Below are 22228 nucleotides of genomic sequence, written 5' to 3' on the forward strand. Positions count from 1 at the left end.
ATATAACTTATATTCTATACTATAGTTCAGAACTGAAACAGAGTCATAGCTCTGTATCACCAAAAAAGCCAAGATGACTGTGATAGCAAGTGATACAAATTTAAAACAAGGAAGTACTTTCTGCCAGCTGGGGGAGGGGAAAAAAGAAGGGAGAGTATCAACTTCCCCGTCATCCAAATATCACTTCCCTGTATTTATCTGCTCAGCTATTAAGCAGATAGTTCTGAGGATACCCTTTTTAACTGACTTAAAAACCATGAAGTGTTTAACAAGCAGGGTGCACAAATCCCATGCAGACAAGTCAATCTGGTGTGTTTCACATTTAAAGATGCGTATTTAAGCCTTATCTCAGTGAAATAAATAAAAAGGAAAAACAAAACAAAACCCAACAGTTTGGTATGGGTTGAATCCTACTGTTTATCATTCTGACAATTGAAACAAATACATTATGAAAATACCTATACAGAATCAAAGCACTGAGTATCGGCACCAGAACTTCACAACTTCACTGTTTCAATACACATATCCCTTACATATTTCTTCATACGGATTTCATAAAGGTGCATGTTATTTAGAATATTAAACTGAAGTCCACAGTTCCTTAAATAAAGTACCTTTCATAGCATTATTTCTAAACCGTAATCAGAGTAAACAATAAACTCATATAATAAAACTTATAGGTCAGGAAAAACACAAACATATCCTGGTGTTAACTTTTAGATCACTTCTCACAATAGGTGTAATTAGAATACCTAGTAAACCTACAAAAACTTGGTACTGAAATAATATATATTGGATCTTCTGGTAAATGTGAATATTTGACCTTTAAATACAGACACAGAGATACAGACAGAATCTCCTTATTTAGCATAGCTCTCCTAAGTTGTTTCAACTACTCCCTCTATTCCTAATGTAGGAACATTCAGTGAATACAACTGGAATATAAGAAGCTATTTCCTAGTGCTATTATCATCTCCCATCAGACATATTTAAGATGAAGGCATATGCCTTACATTTGTTGCTATTGGTATTCAAGAGATACAAATGTACTATACAGACTGTCAATAAATATTTGCTCTTCTAAATCACTCAGAGTAAGATACCCATACACAGGTATTCTGATCAGCTCTTCAATTTTATTGAACTGAATCATTAGCCTTTTGTTGCTTTGGAAAGGCTGCAAATAGCAGCATTAATCACCACAGACTCTGTTCTGAGCACACTCATTTCCCATTAAATGGGAGCAGACACTGTTCAATGCTTCAGAAGACCAGCGATCACTGGGGACTGGTTAGGTAAACAGTTATGGAACTGGAAGTCTCGTCTGTTAACTGATCCACCGTACGCTGTTTGTTTCTGTCAACTCAATGGACACGGGGGGGTTTCCTGTAAAAAGTCCTACTCTAAGGTGAACTTCCCTTTTCAGTATCACCTGTTAATATTTTAGTGTACAAGAGAAAGAATACACAAGCCACATCTTTTCCCCTTCACAAATACCTTGCAAACAACAGTAAATATTTTTCAAACTTCATTATAAAACCAGATCCATACACTTAACAGGAAATTAACATGGCAGTAAATTAGAGGCTTCCTATCTTCTTTGGAACATAATTTCAGATAAAGATAGCACCCAGGGAGAAAAACAAGCAAACACCACCAAAATAAAAAAAAAACACCACCACCAAACAACCACCAATACCGCCACCCCCCCAAAAAAAACAACAAAAACCCCAAACCCACAAAGATAATCCTGTATTCGCAATGGAATCTACTGCATTCATTGTTTTAAAAGCAAAATTTGTAGTAACATTAACATAACTGAATAAAGAATTTAAACTAAAACCAGATGTTCCTACTGGCATCTCTAAAACAATGGAATTTTTCAAGGTTTTGTGATTCAGATAACATTAATATGTAACACAATTCTGCTCTGTATCAGTTTATCTCAGAGCTTTTAAAATATAAGCCTAGAAAAACACAGTAAAGTCCTCTTATATTTCACTATAGACTTCAGAATCATAACCTGTATTGTAAGAACAACATTAAGATTATTCATAAAACTTGTTTTTCTAGTAGAATCTGTGAAAGATCAAATAATACAGTGTTCCCCTTCCAGGTTAACAAGGTATTTTTCCTTCCGAAATACCTTAAATTTTGGGGAACAACTAGAGTGATGTAATTTAACCATAAACATATGCACTTCCATTACAAAAATTAAATTTTTAAAATGGTAAAAAAAACCCTATTACAGCATATTTGGACATTGAAGTTCCATATACAAAAGCTGAGTACAAACTTCAGTGTACTGAAAAAAAATCCCACAGTTTTAAACTGTCGTAGCTCCTTTTCTCATTCTTTCCAAAACATATACAAAGCCCAAACTCAAAACAGCTCAGTTTCATACTGTTTCTGTAATCCATCACAGCAATTACATCAGTATTAAAAAGACAATGGGCTCCATAAATATATTCCACACCACTGTAGGAGCTCAATACTGAAAGCAAGCAAATCTGTAGTATAATCAGCGTGAGTATTTCTAAAGCAAGACAGATAGTACTCAAGTTCAGGACAGAAGTAAACATGGAAGGACAGGGTCACATCTGGCAATACTGACACCCAACTGCATCCATTTCTTTCTGAAGAGCCAATTTCTTTTTGGGAGCGAATCAAGCAGCCAAGGTAGAAATTAAAAGGTACTTCAGCAGGAGCCTATCTCCTACAGTTATTTCCTTCCTGACTAAACTAATAAAAATACACGGGTATTCACACTGAAATACAGTGGAGATTAGAAAGGTATAGATAAACGAGATCAGATCTAGGTACTTTATCTGTGACTGAAACAGAAGCGTCTTAGACACTTTTTCCCTCTCATAATTTCTCAGGATCAGTTTTTAATCATCATCTAATCTAATTTCATTTCCTGTCCATCTACTACTTCCCTTTTAATTCCTTCGTTAAGCCTCTTTTGCACAATTTGCCCTATTGAGATAACATCACTGTTTACGCAACAGGCAGATACTGAGTACCTTCTCTCTGCCCTAATCAAGAAACACTTTGGGAAACATTTTAAGGACTACGTTAATTCTATACTCCATGGAAAGCAGCTTGTTCCACTGATGATAGCGCAGTAAATAATTAGTAGGCTTCCTTCCTAAAGACTTTTCAGTATTACGAAATCAGAAATAATAAAGAGCAAAACAGTAAAAAAGTGCACATTAAATACTGGATATGTAGTTCAGAATTCAATTGCAGATCAGCAGAGTAGCTCAAAACGAATCATAGTAACTCCCTTTCAAAATACAGTTCTAACTGAAGAACCCTACAAAACTAACACTCCTTACTACACACCAACTCGTAAGTAGAAGAAAGCAGCACAGTCTTTTTCTCACCTAAAGATGTGGAACCTCTCCTGTATACTACATCATTGCCACATCACACACTTTATGTCCTATATGGAAAATCCAACTGTTTGTAATTTCATTCTTCAACACGAACTGCTACTCATGTCTTTACTAAGTATTCATTTCACTAAGTCCTTAGCAAAATACTAAACAGTAAGTGATAAACCTCAGTAAATAATCAATGTTCTAGGAACTGACACAAAATGCTAAATAAATTCTAAGAAATACCCTCAAATATTGAATAAAACATGAAATAATGACAAAACCATAAAACTGTTTCTTTTACACTGAATAAAACTGTTATGTTTTTTCTTATTACATTGACTATAAAACTCAAACAATCTAATTGCATATGGGAGTTCCAACTTTGTTTTTAACATTGAGCTTGATTAAAAACCCACTGAAAAATCAATGTTTCAGATCTGGGGAGCCTTAACGCTTTATATCCCAGCAAAAACATTTTCAAATCAGTGATTAAAGAATGCCGATTTGTAATCAAAAACACATCAGCATTTTGTGGTAGAAAAAAAAAAAATGCAAGAGAAGTGCCTTTTCCCTAATTATCTTTTTTTATTTCGTAATTCATTACATATGATGTGTAAAACCATGCCTATCTTTTAGAAATAAAATAAACAAAAACAAAATAAAATTTAATTAGTCATTTTCTTATCTGTGACAGCACCTGAATCTGATGCATCTTTAGCATATAATGGGAAATTATAGACACTCCCCAGCCACGCATTTTTTCTGAAGAGAATAATTTGGGAAGGAAGCAAGAAAATCTCAATAAAAGATTGCCAGAGACAACTACATATCATTCCCACAAAGAAGGAGAATACTGTCATAAATATTTTTTATTTGTAACTATTGTCCCCATGAGTCTCAGATAAATACTAAATATTTAAAATATTCAAAAGATCATTTATCAAAATATATTTGACTAAATTTTTCTGTATCACATATGATATCACAAAACAGTCACACAGAAGATTTATTTCCCAGATGCTTTAAAACGCTTGATAAGAATAAGCAAAAATATTACACTTTTACAAGAACAGAATGAGCAATTCACATTAAAAAAGTCACAAGTTTTCTTGCGACAGCAAAATTTGTCTTCATATTAGTTCAATATCAATTTTGTTCAATATATTCATTAATGACCTAGATGAGGGGACAGAGTGTATCCTCAGCAAGTTTGCTGATGATACCAAGCTGGGAGGGGTGGCCAACACTCCAGAGGGCCGTGCTGCCATCCAGCGTGACCTGGACAGGCTGGAGAGCTGGGCAGAGAAGAACCTAATGAGGTTCAACAAAAGCAAGTGTAGGGTCCTGCACCTGGGAAGGAAGAATGCCAAACACCAGTATATGTTAGGGGCGGACATGCTGGCAAGCAGCTCTGAGGAGAAGGACCTGGGGGTCCTGGTAGACAGCAAATTATCCATGAGCCAGCAGTGTGCCCTTGTCGCCAAGAAGGCCAATGGCATCCTGGGCTGCATAGGAAAGACTGTGGCCAGTAGGTCGAGGGAGGTCATTCTCCCCCTCTACTCTGCACTGGTGAGGCCACAACTGGAGTACTGTGTCCAGTTTTGGGCTCCCCAGTTCAAGAGGGACAGGGAACTACTGGAGCGAGTCCAGCGAAGGGCAACCAAGATGATTATGGGACTGGAGCACCTCCCTTATGAGGAAAGGCTGAAAGAGCTGGGACTCTTTAGCCTGGAGAAGAGAAGGTTGAGGGGGGACCTGATTAATGTTTACAAGTACCTAAAGGGTGGGTTTAAGGAGGACAGAGCCAGGCTCTTTTCAATGGTTTCCAGCGACAGGACAAGGGGCAATGGGCACAAGCTAGAACATAGGAAGTTCCGTTCAAATACACGGAAAAACTTCTTTACAGTGAGGGTGACAGAGCACTGGAACAGGCTGCCCAGGGAGGTTGTGGAGTCCCCTTCTCTGGAGATTTTCAAGACCCGCCTGGATGCAGCCCTGAGCGATGTGCTTTAGGTAATCCTGCTCTAGCAGGGGAGTTGGACTAGATGATCTCTAGAGGTCCCTTCCAACTCTGAAGATTCCATGATTCCGTGACATCATAAAAAAGCATAGGCAAAATAATTAACTGATAAATTATAATACATCAAATAGTATTTTGTACCAAGACTAAGTATCTCCACTCTCCAGCTTCAAAGTAAATTAATAAACTGAAACAAAGGCAGCAAAACCAAATCAACTAACAGTCAAGAATGTATTTTTATCATAACAGGTCAGCAGTATCCTGAAACATCTCTTTACTTCAGAATGCTAGACTTCGTCTATTTCCTTACTCTCAGGCACCTCCACTCTGCAAACTCAAAATAACCTTGTACAGTCTAGAAAGATTTAGACAGGGAGGGAAAAACAGAAGAGAAATAATACTGCTTAAAATTTGATCTTCCTATTTGAAGGAGTCATCCAGAGAACTAGATTTTAGCCCAAGTCATTTAAATTAATGTGACCCTGATGATGACATGAAACGCAGGTTAATTCTTGGCATTTCTTAAATTTCAAAAAGAAAGCCTATACTGTAATAAAATTTATTTTCAGCTCTGAAAGTTAAATTTGACTTGGTTTTATTGCAATTGTTAAAAATTTGGTTTTCAAATTTGGTTCTATATATGCAGGGGCCAGCTCACATGAGATGTGCCCAGAATTAATACACATTTCGCATTAGTCCATTAGGCTGGAAAATGCATTTTTAGGCATCAAAGGCATTTTTTTAGGCATTAAAAATGCACTCCTGATAGTAAAATTAAAGGTTTGGGTTTGTTTTTTTTTTGTTACATACAAACTATCCAAAATTTGCATGCCTCTCAAGAATACATAGTAGCATAAACCCATAATAAATACTTGAATCTCTAGCATTCCACAAAATGCTCATTCACACAACAATCAAAGGTATTGTCCAGTTCATAGAGCCAATCACTAGTAACGAGAGAGCAATTTAAAAATTTAACGTGCTCTAATCTGCTCTGGTTCTCAGCATCGCATCTTTGTGGTCATCACTATCTTTAGTTTCATTCATTCTACTCGCATTTTAAAATCATGCTGAGATACAATATACTTATCTTAATAACCATACTTTTAGCTAAGCCTATACGGAGCATTTTGATTGATATGGAACTTTGTTGCTCATTAGTATTGTAAACATCTCACATTAAGGATTACAAACTCAAGAATAAACTACAATGTTGACCAAAAAGTTTTTCACCATGCTGCCAAATAGTTTTCCCCATTTCAACAAACAACTGGAGAGATTACACAATTACATTTATTACCACATCTGCATAGTCATCTCTTATTTCTGAATCTGCATACCTAAGAAACAACTCCATTCATTTTTACACCTGTAATGTGTAAACTAATAACAGCTTTTTTTTTTTTCTCCAATAAAACCGATGTATTAGGTAAAGAACTCAAAGGAAACAAGTAGATTGCCAGTAATTACAGCAGAACACTGAACAGCAATAAAACTAGGAAACAACACCAATAAATGCACAAGCAGTACGTAAGTACTGAGGTGAAATCAGTCATATAAAATCATGGAGAAAATACAAAATAAAGGTGTTTTTCCTCCAGATTTAACTTAGGATTCCTAGTATTAATGTAGGGTAACAGCATACCAAATGTAATTCAAACAAACTACTTGCAGCTGAAACAGTAAGCCATTTCCAGCCAGATTAATGTAACTGGATGAACTGTACTACCTTCTGTGACAAATACAGCTTTACTGGAAATCATCACAGAATCACAGAATGGTTCAGGTTGGAAAAGACCTTAAAGATCACCTAGTACCAACCCCTCCACCACAGGCACGGTTGCTCGAAGCCCCATCCAGGGATGGGGCATCCACAACTTCTCTGGGCAACCCTCACAGTAAAGAATTTCTTCCTAATATCTGATGTAAGTCTCCCCTCTTTCAGTTTAAAACCATCACCCCTTGTCCTATCGCTCCACTCCCTGATAAAGAGGCCCTCCCCATCTTCCCTGTAGGCCCCCTTTAGGTACTGGAAGGCTGCTATAATAACGTCTCCCCGGAGCCTTCTCTTCTCCAGGCTGAACAACCCCAACTCTCTCAGCCTGTCCTCATAGGAGAGGTGCTCCAGCCCTCTCATCATCTTTGTGGCCCTCCGCTGGACTTACTCCAACAGGTCCATGTCCTTCTTGTGCTGAGGGCTCCAAAGCTGGATGCAGTACTCCATGTCGGGGTCTCACCAGAGGGTAGTGGAGGCAGAGAATCACTTCCCTCAACCTGCTGGCCACACATTTATTGATGCAGCCCAGGATACGGTTGGCTTTCAATGTCTTTTCATATATTGTCCTTGAGGTCTAAAGCCAAAAGATAAACTCATAAACGGCACTATATAAAACATTTCTGTTATTGTTTCCACTCAAAAAAGTTAAAGCAATGATGGCTACTGAAAAGTGTTCCTCATATGGCAATGCTTATTATGAAAGACCGCTGAAATATTAACATGAAAGCCCTCCATAACACCTCTTTAAGATGTTGCAGATGTTTTATACCATGTAAGAGAGATGATAAACCGCAACTCATACAAATCCCAGAAGAAAACTGCACACATCAGAAGCACAGTGTACCCCAAAAGACGACCTTCTTACAAATAACTTGCCATGCTAAGTCTTTATTCTTCTACTTTCCTTATAAAATAGAAGTTAATACTAAGAAGACAACAGAAACTAATGCTGTTGAAGCAACTGAATTAATTTTAACTCTAAAGAGATAAAATATTATGAATAAAAATAACATAAGAAGATAGTCTAAACAAACTAAAAATGGAGCAAGTAAATCGTTAGGAAGTTCTAGCAAATGAAGATAAAAAGAAATTGTTTTCAGGAAAAAGAAAAGCAGAATCCCACTGAAAAAAAATGGCCTAATATGTTATGGTGCCATTTCCTGGTATAAACTTACTATTGCATTAGCTTGTTTAGTGGCAGAGAATATTGAAAAATAAAGGATCCAAATTCAAGCAAAGCCTCAAACCCTATACTTATGACAGGAATATACAGATTTTTATGTAGATCTTTCAAGTGCCTTCATCAGCCCTCTACAAAATACAGTAACATCTCAAAAAAAAATTTCTTGCAATGAGGTTAATCTGCATACTGTACGACTCTGAGATAATTGAAATCAACTGAACCAAATTAAAAATTTGCAAAGTGCTCTTGAAGAAATGCTTTAAAACTTACCACCTTACTTAAAGAACAAAAACCCCTTTACATCATGTGAAACACTGTTTTACACTGATTCTTTTAGGATGGGTGAAGCCTGCAAGTGTTCTGTCTTTCCTTTCTATTTCATTATCACGACCAGTAACAAGACAAAAATTTACAGTATGCATCACTCACTCCTCAATGTTTAATGAACAAAATACATAACCAGAACTGAAGAGAAATTATTCCACAACAGACATATGGTGAAATTAATTACTGAAAGTCACCTATAAATCCATCGAAATTATTAACAAGTTCAAAGGTACATTGTATTGTGTAACAGGAATTAACAACCTAAGAAAGGATAGGAAGAAACAACATTATGAAAAGCTATGCTGCCTTCCTAGCAGAGTAACTGTTACCAGTCCTAAAAGCATCACACACAACACACAAACAACTGTCAAAGGAACTTGGAGATATAGGAGCATGATTCTCTTCCCACAAATGAACAGATGTCAGCAGAAAAGTAAGTCTCTTTTCCAATGATCTAATGAAAAAAATCAGTCGTGAAAGCCACAAGCTTCAGGTTTGACTTACAATCTGATTATGTGTGCATGACAGAAGTTTGAAATACTAAGTACAAAGTACTACAAATAGACCATCAAGAACATAAGAAACATCTACATATAAGGTCTTTCTTAGAAATTCACTCTTCTCAGTTTCTTAGCATCCAGCATAGATAAACTAATAGCAGTACTCCCACCTAAGGTCTGTATAAAGATGAAACAACAGCTCTCCTTTCAGAATGAAAACTGAAGGTTGAAACGTGTGTTTGAAGCACTGACATTCCATTGTATCTCACTATTGAAAAAAGCATGAATGTTGGTTATTAGGTACTACCACCTTCAGTTGATTACATAGTTTCCCAAAAAATGGCAAGGTATTTTATACCAATGATGTCGAGATGTATTCATTACACAGTCCACAATTACATCCTTGCAGTATAAACCAGACAAAACATGGAAAAATGTTTTATCTAAGAATCACTAAACATAAATACCACTGGCATCTCACCTTTAAGACTTTATTTTAAAATGACTTCAGCTCAACTATTGAAGTTTCAGTGAAACTAAACGACATCCCCTCTAAATCGAAGTAATTGAAAGTCACTGGGTGCTAAGCCACCCACGCACAAAGAGCAGCTGGCACACACTCACAGCCTGCCATTGCTTTTGTGTGCACCTGCTAAAGTTTTGACACACAGAGGCAATTCCTCATTTTACAAGACTCCAATTCCAACCCACTGATTGAATGTTTTTTCTGGTAAGAACTTCTTAATATACACGACTACTCCTACCTTGCTGTTTCCCTCTCAGGAATGCAGAAGACAAAGCTGAAACTCAGGGAAATCAGGCTTTTATCTCTCAAGTACTATGCTAGTGCCCAAGGACCTGCAACATTGTTCCTAGAAAGAGATAATCATTACACTCCCTAGCTCAGTACCACAGTAAAAATGTTTCTTAAAAAGCCATTTTAGAAAGAAGCTGCCCTTGTTATTAGAGAAACATCAGTCAGGAAAATGCTACTTGTTATTAACAGAGCCTCAAACTCGGGGAGATAGGTAAAGAATCTAGATTACACATATGCAATACTTCAGCAGGAATGAGAACACCACAAGGAACATAAAAGGCCTCACAACTTTTACAAAACAAAGCAGCAATCACGCTAAACCAAACAAATAACCCACAACCCCTATTTCCTTATTCTCAACCTAAAGACTTAATCAGCCTACCACACCTCTTGCTATGGGAGTAAATATTTGAGTATCATGCCAAAGAGTCACGATACTTCACAAAGTTGCTTGGCTTGCCTCACATGGGGACATTTCTATCTAAGTTTCATGGAACTGTACAGCCTACATTCCCCCCGCACTACTTACAAAGTAGAAAAATCCCAGGCATTTGGATTTTCCTGATAAGTTAATATTTATTTTCAAGAAACTAATTTTTCCTCTTTTAAACATGCCATCTTCTTAGATATGAGACCTAACCAGATATTCCAGTCTGTTCTTCTCCATTTTATTACAACGTGCTGAAGAACCTTTTCAACACAAGCTCATCCTTTTCTTCCCTTCTCCAAACAAATTTGTAAAACCTTCTTGACCATATTGCACAGATCTCAACTGTCATCACCCACTGCTTAGCAAATTTCCCAGGTAATAAAAAACATAGTTATTAAGATAAAACTTTTAACTATTAATTCTAAATCACTTGAAAGTAAAATTTTCACCATTCATAAATACAAGTACTAACCTACATCCTTGATCTACTAAATCCCAGTTTACATCAGTCAAAGCTCATAAGCCTGAAAGAGATCCCATTAAATTAAATAATTAAAGAAAATAACACATCTTAAGTAATTTTTGCTGATTTAAATAATGCAGCACAGCAACTACAATCTACAGGTAGAGCCAGGAAGCTTAGATGCAAAGTGGTAACTCAGGATATACCACACATTTTAGCACAGAAACAGACTGGTGGGGCCAGGCCAGGCAAAAAATAGAAGACTGCCCTGTAAGATTACCTTGAAGAAGGCATTAGTACTGCAATATCGCTTGAGTACCTGCAGACTTAATCAGCTTTCCAATTACCTCCCTCTCTTAAAAAAATCTGCTCCGAAAAGTTCCTGGTATACAATACTTACTCTCAAGCACGTTAATGGGTTTCACTGATGCTGCGAGACCGTTGCTCATCAAATGAACAAATATTGGTAAAATTAAATATATAGACGAGTATCTGCACTATTAGGATCTAAATAAAAGTAGGTCTAAGGGTTATGAACCCATACTGGAATCTTCAGAACAAAACCGTTTATCAGTGTTCCTTAATGGACCTTCATACGATTTTCCATTTACTAATCGTGAATTTGAACTTATTTTCAGAAAAAAACTAAGATAAACCACATTTCATTAAAATGCAGATAATGTGCATCATGTCTTATCAATCACTGCACTTTACTGCTTTGTCCCTTTTATAAACTATGGTCTTAATCTTTAACTTTTCTTTCACCTGAGCATTTGACTTCTTTCCTGACAAGTTCTATCCTAAGACTTGTTAACAATTTCTACATTTTATTTTTTTTAAAATCAGGTTCTTTATAACCATTCCGATAGCTGCACTCATTCCATTCTCTATCCATCTCATGTCTCAATTACAGCAACATCATTTTCTCTGGTACTGAGATTATTATTTCACCCGTATATGTTTCTTGAGTGTTATCTCTCCTTGTCTCTTTGCATCAATCAAACATTAGCTTCTTAACCTCACTTTCAAGGGCATTGCTGGCCAATTACAGCTCTATTACCTCATTATACCACAGGACTACTGTTTGTTTTTCATGAGACTCCAACACTCCCTTGTACATTTCAACAAGTATTTCCTGCATTTTCTTAGGCTGCTTATGTGCTAAGCCCCTGCAAACACGACAAAGGTCCACCCCACTGCTACCCTTTTCTTGCAAGGCTTACCAAAAGAAACAGCTAAGATGCTGCAGTTGAGATCACTGCACACCACGCTGAACAATATTTGGTTTTGCACAACTCTGCCATTTGGCACGATCAGTAAATGACCCATCTTCTGCTGGAATTGAAAGTTAGCTGAACTGGGGATGGTCTTTGTACTCTGTGTTTGTGTAGAACACAGCTCAACACAAGCTCACTATGTGACTAATGGTTCTAGGCACTAAACAAATACAAACATAAAATACATTCCAACTATTGATTCCCCTAAATACTCCCCTAATTGTGACTGACTTCATATAAAGAGGGGGAAAAACTTCAGGAAAATTAGACATCATAACAGACAGCTAAAACAGGAACAATTTACCCAATTATTGGGGAAGGGGGGGTGGGGAGGAGATAGTAGTGTTGAGCATTAGAAACATTACCATTTCCTCTACCAAAATATTCCTCTACTGCAGAAAAAGCCAACTGTACTGTAGCAGAGGTATTGTCTTGGGTTCATACATACCAATTATTTTTCCACTCAGAGCAGAAAAATTTTCCTACTCACAGAGTAAGCAAACGCTTATTTGAAAAATATTATTAGAAAAGTAACACTATTTACCTTCTTTGAATAAATTAAGTATCTGGGGGGAAAAAACAATGTGTACAAGAAGCATACCCCACACTCAACAAAAATGCCTTCAATTACTCTGCCAACCAGAATTTACAAAGTGAGGTTTACACGTCCACTCGAGTTGTGCACCCATCATGAATGAGAAAGAATCCAGCAATCAAACGCTGCCTTTCCAAAGGATTTACAAAGCAGACAGAGATCCAAAAGGCACACCCATCCTCACTCATATCTGCTTCCCCCAAGTATGACAAAAGCGAGACTGCCTCTCGACTCTCCAGTGCAACTGCTGTCATATTTCAGAAGTTCTTCAGTACTTAAATAACACTCCAAACTCAAATCAAGTGGATGTCATTTCATTGCACAATGCTGGAAAAATATTGTTTACTTAATATGGAACTACACAAAAGCATGTTGGACTATTTCTTCGGTACCAGCTGATAAGAAGTGATTTACACGGTACCTGCCTCCTAAAAAAATACTTGCTAAGCATTAAGCATTACATTAACAGATACGATGATAAAATGGTGGTTTCTTGCTAGTACACAGGAGATTTTACCCATTCAAGTGAAGAGTTTTAAACAGTTACTTCAAGTAGACAGTCTGATCAAAGAGAATCCGGACAAGTTATTAGAATTCGCTGCTTTTTGTGTTTTGCTCCTAGTGTTTTAAAACACTATATTGCTTTGCACTTGCACATTAAAGAATATTGAAATATTGTACAGATGCAGGTATTGTTGCAATATTAATTTGATTTAAAAAAAAAAACAACAAACTTTATTCCAATTTTACAACCAACTAAGAGAGAGAAAAATAAGTTTACTTTCCCAAGACCAGAAAAGAGTTCCACAATAAACCCCAAGAAAAATTCAGGTCTTGCAATAAGTGCTTTTTAACTCACTGTAAGACTGCACTCTTCCTTTGAAAGATGTAAAAAGTAACAAAACTATGTACAAACCACAATGCCAGAAAGCAGTTTTAGCAGTCTAACGCCCTTTTTATTGTAAATGACAAAGCAGAAGCAGAGTTCTGACTAAAGAAAAAAGTCAAGGAAAAGGTATTAAAGACTCTCACGTGTAATGATTTCAAATTTCAATACCACTGAAATTAACAGAAAAATAAGTACACCTGAAATTAAGCCCTGACTTGTTCTTGTCACCTAGCAAGAAATACAATACTGCTGCCATTCTCCTCTTAGAACGGAACTTGTAGTGGAGAAAAAACAGCAACCCAGACTAACAAATTTATTGCAGATAATTCCATAAACAAAGTTAGTGTAGAGGGTCAGCATTTTAATAAAAACCAGAAGGTTTCCATTAGTGTAATACTATTTTTTTTCCCCTTCTCCTCCCATCCAGCTGAAGCATTGACATGCATCCGAAGATGAACCTCTAAACCTTCTGCCAAGAGAGCACTGGGACTGAGGTACGTAAACTCACTAGGGGCAAAATGAAACAAGCTGATTGGAATTTCAGCTTTCACTGAACAATTTGTTCACCAACACAAGGAAAAAGCTGAACATATCTGCACTTTGGGGAATTCTTTTTCTACCAAAAAGAATTCAAGTTGCTGAAAAAGTATGCACACGTGTGCTACGAACAATGAAAATTTAATCTGAAATGTGTTAAAGAACTTCCCCTTCATTAAAAAAAAAAAAAAGCAAACAAACAATCAAAAAAACCCCCAAAACTCCCTGCATTACTCAATTACTGGCTTTACCAAGAATGCTAAAAAAACTGCTCTGCAAATGTAAGGACTGAAGTATTGAACTACTGTATTAATAATAGAGGACCTCACCCAATCAATCCAGTATAAGAACTAATTTAAATACCCATATGAACTTTTAGACATTTTAGACTTAGTTCAGTATGTCTATAGCATCAGTGAGAACTCTACACAAGCATTAACACAAACCTTCTGTCTTCCAGTACTTACTTGCAAACTGCTGAAAGCACAAATCATACCTACTAGGACACCCCTCACCAAGAATAGAAACCTGTACACATTGACAACAGACTTTTCTCCACTCTTGCTCTTCTCCATCCCAAATTCTGATGGGTTTACCATTCCAAAGGATCATCATTTTGACAGATACACACTCTGGAAAGAAATCCTCTGCTTAGCTGAGATAAAAGATCTTGCAATCTCGACCAACCTCCTGCTATTCTCACTCAGGAAAACAAAGTGCAAGCTGCAGCATTTAGATTCTTGGTATAGGCAACTCTCAGATTTTGTAGCATAAATAAGGATACTACATACATTTTTTAAAACACAGAAATATTTTTCTTGTGTTCAGCATTTCCAGATTAGTAAAGTCCTGTGTACGTTGGTACAAACTTTCTTGAAAAGCATATATATTTCAAAATACATACACAAGTGGGGCCATAAATAAAAACAGATGCCATTTTAATAGATATCAGGTAATAAAGAGTTTTCAAAACTGAAAAAATAATTTCTAAACAGATACTCAAGGGCACAAACACGTACGCATTCTTAAATTAAATTAAGTTCAACATCAAAACCCAACCGATAAAGTCTCAAGACAATGACTCACCCCTTCCTGGAAAAATCAGTAAAAAGGTCATATGTTTATGAACCAGACAATTGCTGGAAAGATACAGACAAACATTATTTCTAACTAAAACTCGATACAATTGTTTTCATTCCAAAGCCTGAAGTAACTACATGTTCAATAATCAAGTACTTGATCCTTACATAACTTTCTATTTGGAAATCTCAGAGGTCTTCACAAGAATGAGATAAGCTGCACAATACTCCTTGTGAAAGACTACAACCTCTCAGAGGTTAAGCATTTTATCCAGCATCTTACCCAGGACAGAGGAAATGTATGGCCATCCCATGCATCTGGAAAACTCTGTAATTTCATACTTCAGCCACAAGACACATTCCTTGCACACATTTGCAGACCAGAACAGCAAGAACACTGAATGAAAAGAGAATCCATACAGAGTAACGCTCGCAATCTTTGGGTTAAGTTAGAGGAGAAACGGGGGAAGAAAAAAAATCCATGTTTCATCTCACACAACACCTAGGTATTAAATATAATATTGCCTTTAACATAGTATATGTTAGCACACTGGAAAAGAAGTTTATGAAAGATTAAGATTCAAAAGCACAAAAGAATTTCTACATGGGATGTCTGATATTTAGGGTAACTTTCAATGTTTTTTTAACTGTTTAAAAAAACAATTTACTAGCATTAACAATGCTAGTGACTACATAAACACAGTCATACCAATTGTAGAGAAAGGTTTCTCAGTTTCAAAATGCTTTCACAAAGTCTTTTATTTAGCTAAAAAAATTTCTTTTTTCAAATTCAAATTTTCACTGATCTAGTGAACAAAAACATTATAAATTAGCTACTTTTCAAAGTCAACTTTTCCATATTTACATCAAGTGAATGTTTTCCATATAATTAAATTTTGCAATTTTTAAGATTAGACAACATCACCACACAATTTATCTTCTACAAAAAGAGAATATATGATTTTAAAACAAGAAGGAAGCACTGTCTGAAACAGGCATCGAAAGCCTAAGAACATTTTTAACAGCTTTCGAAAAAACACTGATGCAACTGAAAATTATTTCATATTTTTGTAAATAAAACTTGGGTTTAGGCATGGAATTAATTTTGTTTAAGGAAAGATTAAAAAGAGCACATCACCAAATGTACTTTGATCTTTCTTTGGTCAAACGTAACTCATTTCTAAAATAGTATTCTACAGTGCCAGTGGTTTCTTAATTATAAAAGATGGTGTGCTTCTGGCCCCAAGGAGCTCTCAACAATAGTATCATTAAATCTTCTATAGCCTTTTTTTTTTTTTAATCATAAAATCTTAGTTCAAAAGCCCTCAGCAAAACTTCTGCTTTAAATATTTATCAAGAGGTGAGAAACAGATGGCTAGACTGGTTTTACAGACTGAAAATGTTCTGACATGGTATTCAAACTCTTTTTCTGCCAACTGCTATTAAGGGGTTCACAGAGGTTCGAATGACAGAACGTGCATCAGAAGTTGAAAAACATCCTTCCTGATTTTTTTAAAGAGACAGCACAAACACTTTAATTAATTTCCAAGGAAGCCACTTCAGAGTGCCAATCACAGAGAGTTTCACTTGCCTCCACTCATTAAGCCAAGAACTTCATTATCAACCAACCTCCAGTTTCCAAAGCTCAGCGAGCCTTTAGCGTCAAAGCAAATGCACTACATATGCAATTTAACTGAACAAAAACCCAAGAGGACAATAACCAGATACATTTTGTTATGTTAATGTTATTTGTGCACTTCACACCCATCACAAAAAGAACTCCAGATGCACAGAAACATACACACTGAACAGATGCTCACGTTGAGTAGATTCTTTAACATATCAGAATCCATCATTTTTATTTCCAAATACTTCAAGTTACTAAAAATACCCAATTTTGCTTTCATTCATCTATTCTTGCCTTGGATATTGCAGTACAGTTTGACAGAAGTCAGACAGGGGCACCTTATTCAAGAAAGTATGCAAGTCTGCCCAGGACTTCAATGTGTAAACCTTCTTACTGCTCATGAGGTGAACATAAGCATGCTGCATTTGAAAAAAAGCACGTTAAAAAAAGTTAAAACTCTGAAAAGCATCTCTAAATAAACAGCAGCAATTTTCTATTACTAATGAAGTGCAGCAATGCTACTTTGTGATTACGTGCCCCCTTTCATCAGATGATTATTGCTTTACAAATATTACCTAGGAAAATATTAAATATTACAGATGGGAAAATTTAGCACAAAAATATAACTTCAACTGAATTACAGAAGACTAGACTTCCCAGTTCTCACTACTCTGTTCTAACTCTCTCTTAATAGAGAACATTATCCTGCAAGGCGCTTCACTGAAGCATCTTAGTTTTTGTGTGGACGTATCATAAGGAATAAGCTGCAAAGTGACCACAAAGATAAATGCACTAATGAGAATAAAACTATTTGTGGAATAATACTTTCAAAATCGATCAAAATTTTTTGTTGTGACAAAAAAGCGTAAAAGGGGAACACATTTCACACACTGTAGAAAACGTAGATCGAAACAGTTCTAATGACAGGGTGGCTTAAATGAATCAATATTTATTATACTATTATTAGTTCACATTATTTCATACAATGCTATCGAAGGAAATACACTTATAATTGGAAGCAGTAACACAACAGGGACCATAGACATACCGAAAAGCATACAGTGCTTCTAATTACTTCAGCCTCCCCAAGACATACATGTTTTGGCCAAAACACACTCCCTTCAGAGAATGATAGTGTACTTATAAAATGGTCACTTGAAAAACAAAAAGCCACATAATCCATAAACAGAAATAGCAGCTACAGAATTTAAAGAATTAGAAAATATTGGCCCATCAAAGAAAATCTTTCCCTTGTCAGGTCCCTGATAAAACCATTTAAGAAATAAGAGTAGCTATGCATCATTCCAATACCAGAACAGCCATATTAAATAAGTACCACACAAATACCAGGCATGAGTTGCCTGCCTAATTCCCTAATTTTTCTTCTGGCTGCTTATTTGTCTCTAAATTCATATATGCACACTTTTTACTTTATCAGAAATAGCATTAAGACTCCAGAAAAAAAAGAAAAATATCAGAGCTGTGAATCAGCATCACATACAAATAACAGTAATCAGCATGAAGAGATACAATTCGAGAAGGCAGAGTTAAGGAGATATTAAAACAACCGATACAAAATCATGAGATTTGCCTCAGGGAATCAACAAAGCCTGCCTACATACATACATGCAAATGTTCTGAAAACCTATCATCTAGATACCAGTCTTAATCCTGAAAAAGTCCACTTATGACCACAGGTGCAAGTGCTAATGAGGGAGAGCTTTAGGCTCAACGAAGTCTCCAGAAAACCTGTGCAGAACAGCTCTCTGCAGCTGGAGACACTTAACACCCTGAGTTGCTTATGCCCTGCTGCCATGAGCAAACCCAGCATGGCTTGGGCTGCCTTCTGAAGCTGCAGCGATGCTAGCAACAGGGAACGATGAAGGAAAAGCTACAGGAGAGCAGAAACACATCTAAGAGTTTACTGATTCCTTGTTCAGAGCCCTGCCTTTGTAGCTCCACAAATACTCTTTTTCCTTGTGTTTTTAACTTAGATTTAAGCTTATTTTTATTAATTTAATTTTGTGCCAGATTAAAAAAAAATAATCTCCATTTGCCCAACACAAGTTGTTGAAACAATTAAACAAAAATACTCTTCCTAAACAGCGAGAGAAGCACTAAATATTTTTCCAACTAAGAAAACAGTTTGCTTTATAACTCTAAGAGATTTTTTTTTAAAGGATGACTAGATTCAACATAAAAAATAACCCACTTAAAAGGCACAGTTTAATGTAAAAACTTGTATTGTGAGGATCTAGTTGTATAGTTACAAACAGATCATTTTATGCCTAGTTACCTCATTAGTGCAGAGTTGCAGACATCTCCCAATATCAAGCAAAAAATATATTGAATTTTGCTGAAATAAAAGTGTTGTAGTAAAACTTTTAGCTTAAAGATCTGGCCTTATCTCTTCAAACTAACACATAAGAATTAATGACTTAGGAAACAACATAGAGTAGGTCTAGATAAAATAGCCAGTTTCATGACACTGTGAACGAAATGCCTGTCGTTAAAAGGAAGCCTGAGGTCAAAATCCACCTTTTTGTATATACTTCTTAAGCACACAAGGAAGATAAACACTTTCATACAAAATAAACTACAAAACCTTAACTGTCATTTACAAGCTAAACAAAGAAAATAAAATTAAGAGGCTGCCAAAATGAACAGAGATGAGTAAGCCAAAACTCTGTTTTCTAAGGCAGTACATACTTAAGCGCTTACAGAAGAAAATTCAGTGCTCTCCTAAAACGCAAACCCCAACTCTTCCAAAACACTGACCTACAACCTCTCATCTGAAGTATGAGCTACAAAGACACACTTGTGCTGTCAATATAAATCATGGCTTCTACTTACTGTTAATATTACAACAGTTTTATATTTCAGTTTTGTCACAGCAGTGCTGTCAGTACTTCACAAGTGTATTTTATCTGAATTCTCATCATGCCTATAAATCATAGTTAAGTAACAAGGTACTGTACAAAACACTAAAGCAACCCCTAAATATCTTTAAACCAGGCTTCTTCACAAAGCATGCCTGATGCAATGCTTTTACATCTTTATTTTGCATAGCCAGACACAACTCAGGTGGCTTCAGGAGCTTCACCGGCCCAACTCCTGTAGCCCACCCGCACACTGACCGCAGTGCCACTGCCTGCCTTTGACTCCCCAGCTCACTCCCGCAACGAGTTGTCTCTGTGCTAAGCAGATCTTTGCTCCTCTAGAGACTAGTAGCCCTGTACTAGAAACTACTGATAAAGGAATTTAGTTCAACTTTAAAAAAAAAAAAAAAAAAGTATAATGCTAGGTCCAAGTTAAGAGTTCCCGAATAGACTTCAAGCTGCGATGTTTAGCTTTCTGTAATTAATTTTTCCTGATGGCCAAGTGTCTGTGCTTCACAGTCTTTAAAAGCAAATAAACGAAGGGCAGGCTGCGTTTAAAACAGGGACGTTAAACCCTCCCTGGTACAATTTTTTTTTTTGCTTAAGCTTTCCCACGATCAGTGTCAGCTCCAGCAGCAGGAAATCTGATAGAGAAAATAAAACATCCCACAACTGCCTGCGCGCAGACACCGCTGTGCTTCACTCCGGCAGATTCCCCCGGGAGAAGCCCCTTCTTTACTGCCCTCGGCACAGCCAAAAACCTTCGGAGGAGGAGTGGAGATTTAAGTAAAGCGCTAACGCAGACACAAGCGCACAGACACTGTCTGTCCGTCTTCTTGCTGCCAATTGTTCGTATTTAAAAAAATAAAATACAACACAGCATTAGCCAGCGTGCTGGGGTGGTTGTAGAGACAAAGCTGTGTAATAGCTGCTTCCAATTAGGGGCGACAGCTCAAAACGCTTTACTCGTCAGAGCAGTCCGGCGGTTTTCGGGAGAGGGGCGGCCCCGCCACCGCCGCCCGGAGGGTGCCCGCTGCGGGCCGCGGCCCCTGCCCGAGCCGCGCTGGGACCCGCCCCACGCCACCCCCCGGCCCGAGCCGCCTCGCACCGAGAGCCCTCCCCTCCCTTCTCCTCAGAGGAAGGCGGGGGGGGAGAGCGGGGGGCGCACACAAAGAAGCCCGACCTGCTGCGACCGTTACCGGGAGAACGGCAGCGGACGAGGCGGCGCGTCCCCCACCCCACTCCTCCGCCCCGGTGAGCGCCATGGCCGCGCCAGGCGGCGCCCGCGCTCCCGCACCCCGGACGAGGCGCTCCCCGACCCGCCAGCTCCCCCCCCGCCTCAGCTCCCCCTTCCCCAGCGCCTCGTCGCTCCCCCCTCCGCGCTCCCCTTCCATCCCCGGCCTCCCCCCGCCCGGTGCCCGCCGCCCCCAACGCCGAACAAAGCGCCTCGGCGGCCGGCCGGCTCCGCGCCTCCCCCCGGGGAAGCCGCCTCAGCAGACAAGGGAAGGGCGGCGAATCCCAGACACAATGAGAGGCGAGCCGGGACTCACCCACAGCTCCGTGCCCCAGCTCATGGCTGCTCCGCGGGGCAGCGCCGGCTCCAGCAGAGATTAGGCGGCGAAAGGAGGCGGGGGGTGGGAGGGGGGATCCCGCCGTGCGGCGCCGGTGCCCTCGGTCACTGGGGAGAGGCGAAAGACGACGACGGCAACGAACGACGGTCGCTCCCAGCTCCAGCTCCGCCTGGCTCGGGGAAGGGGGGGAGCCGCGGAGGAGACTGGGAGAGGGGCGGGCCCGGCTGAGGCGACGGGGGGACGGGACAGGGTGAGGCCGCCGCGCCGCGGGAGGGAGGCCGGTCGCCGACATCGCCGCCGGACCTTAGGTCCGGCGGCGATGTCGGCGACCGGCCTCCCTCCCGCGGCGCCACTCGCAGCCCGGAGCCCCAAAAGCCGGGGGAGGCGAAGGAGGAGGGGGCAGCTGGCGGGAGGAGGCGACGAGGCCCCGGGTCTTTGTATCCCGGGCGGCTTCGAGGCCTCCTCTCCTCCCACCCACTGTCCCCCCGGTAAAAGCGCTGACTCACGCCCAGAAGACTGGCGGGAGGGCCTGGCTCCTCACCTGGCGCGATGGCGAGGAAGAGAAATAAACAGTGAAGGATTTTTATTTTTTAACCCCACAGGTGTGTGAGTAAATCATAAATTCAGGAGTTCGGGAAGGTGAGGCTGACATCCGAGGGAAAAAAGCTATTTTTAATGGAGTACTTGGATGAATTACATCGTCGAACAATTATAACAGGGGGTTTCCTCAGCAACGAGAAAAGTAGGGGATTTATCCTCGTCAAAAGTTATTTTTTTTTTTCCCCAAAGTGTCCGTTAGGAAGCTACTAATATAGAAATCAGAGGCTTTGAAAGCCACCCGAATTAAATGCCCCTCTCAAGGCATCGATTT

General features: G+C 38.6%; 1 protein-coding gene across 3 annotated transcripts in view; it reads right to left on the reverse strand.

Annotated features, from left to right (window-relative positions):
* Positions 1 to 21580, reverse strand: part of FNBP1L (formin binding protein 1 like) — a 60007-nt gene extending 38427 nt beyond the window's left edge. For 2 of the 3 annotated variants that reach the window (XM_054212146.1, XM_054212145.1), the window contains exon 1: positions 21337 to 21575. In XM_054212146.1, coding sequence (XP_054068121.1) covers positions 21337 to 21360 — 24 coding nt within the window. In that variant the 5' untranslated portion in view covers positions 21361 to 21575. Of the gene's footprint in view, positions 1 to 21336 lie in introns of all 3 variants that reach the window. The other variant, XM_054212147.1, reaches the window with a different exon arrangement.
* Between the last annotated feature and the right edge of the window lie 648 nt (positions 21581 to 22228).

This window comes from Rissa tridactyla, chromosome 8 (assembly GCF_028500815.1).
Source record: "Rissa tridactyla isolate bRisTri1 chromosome 8, bRisTri1.patW.cur.20221130, whole genome shotgun sequence".
In the NCBI taxonomy this organism is placed as follows: Eukaryota; Metazoa; Chordata; class Aves; order Charadriiformes; family Laridae; genus Rissa; species Rissa tridactyla.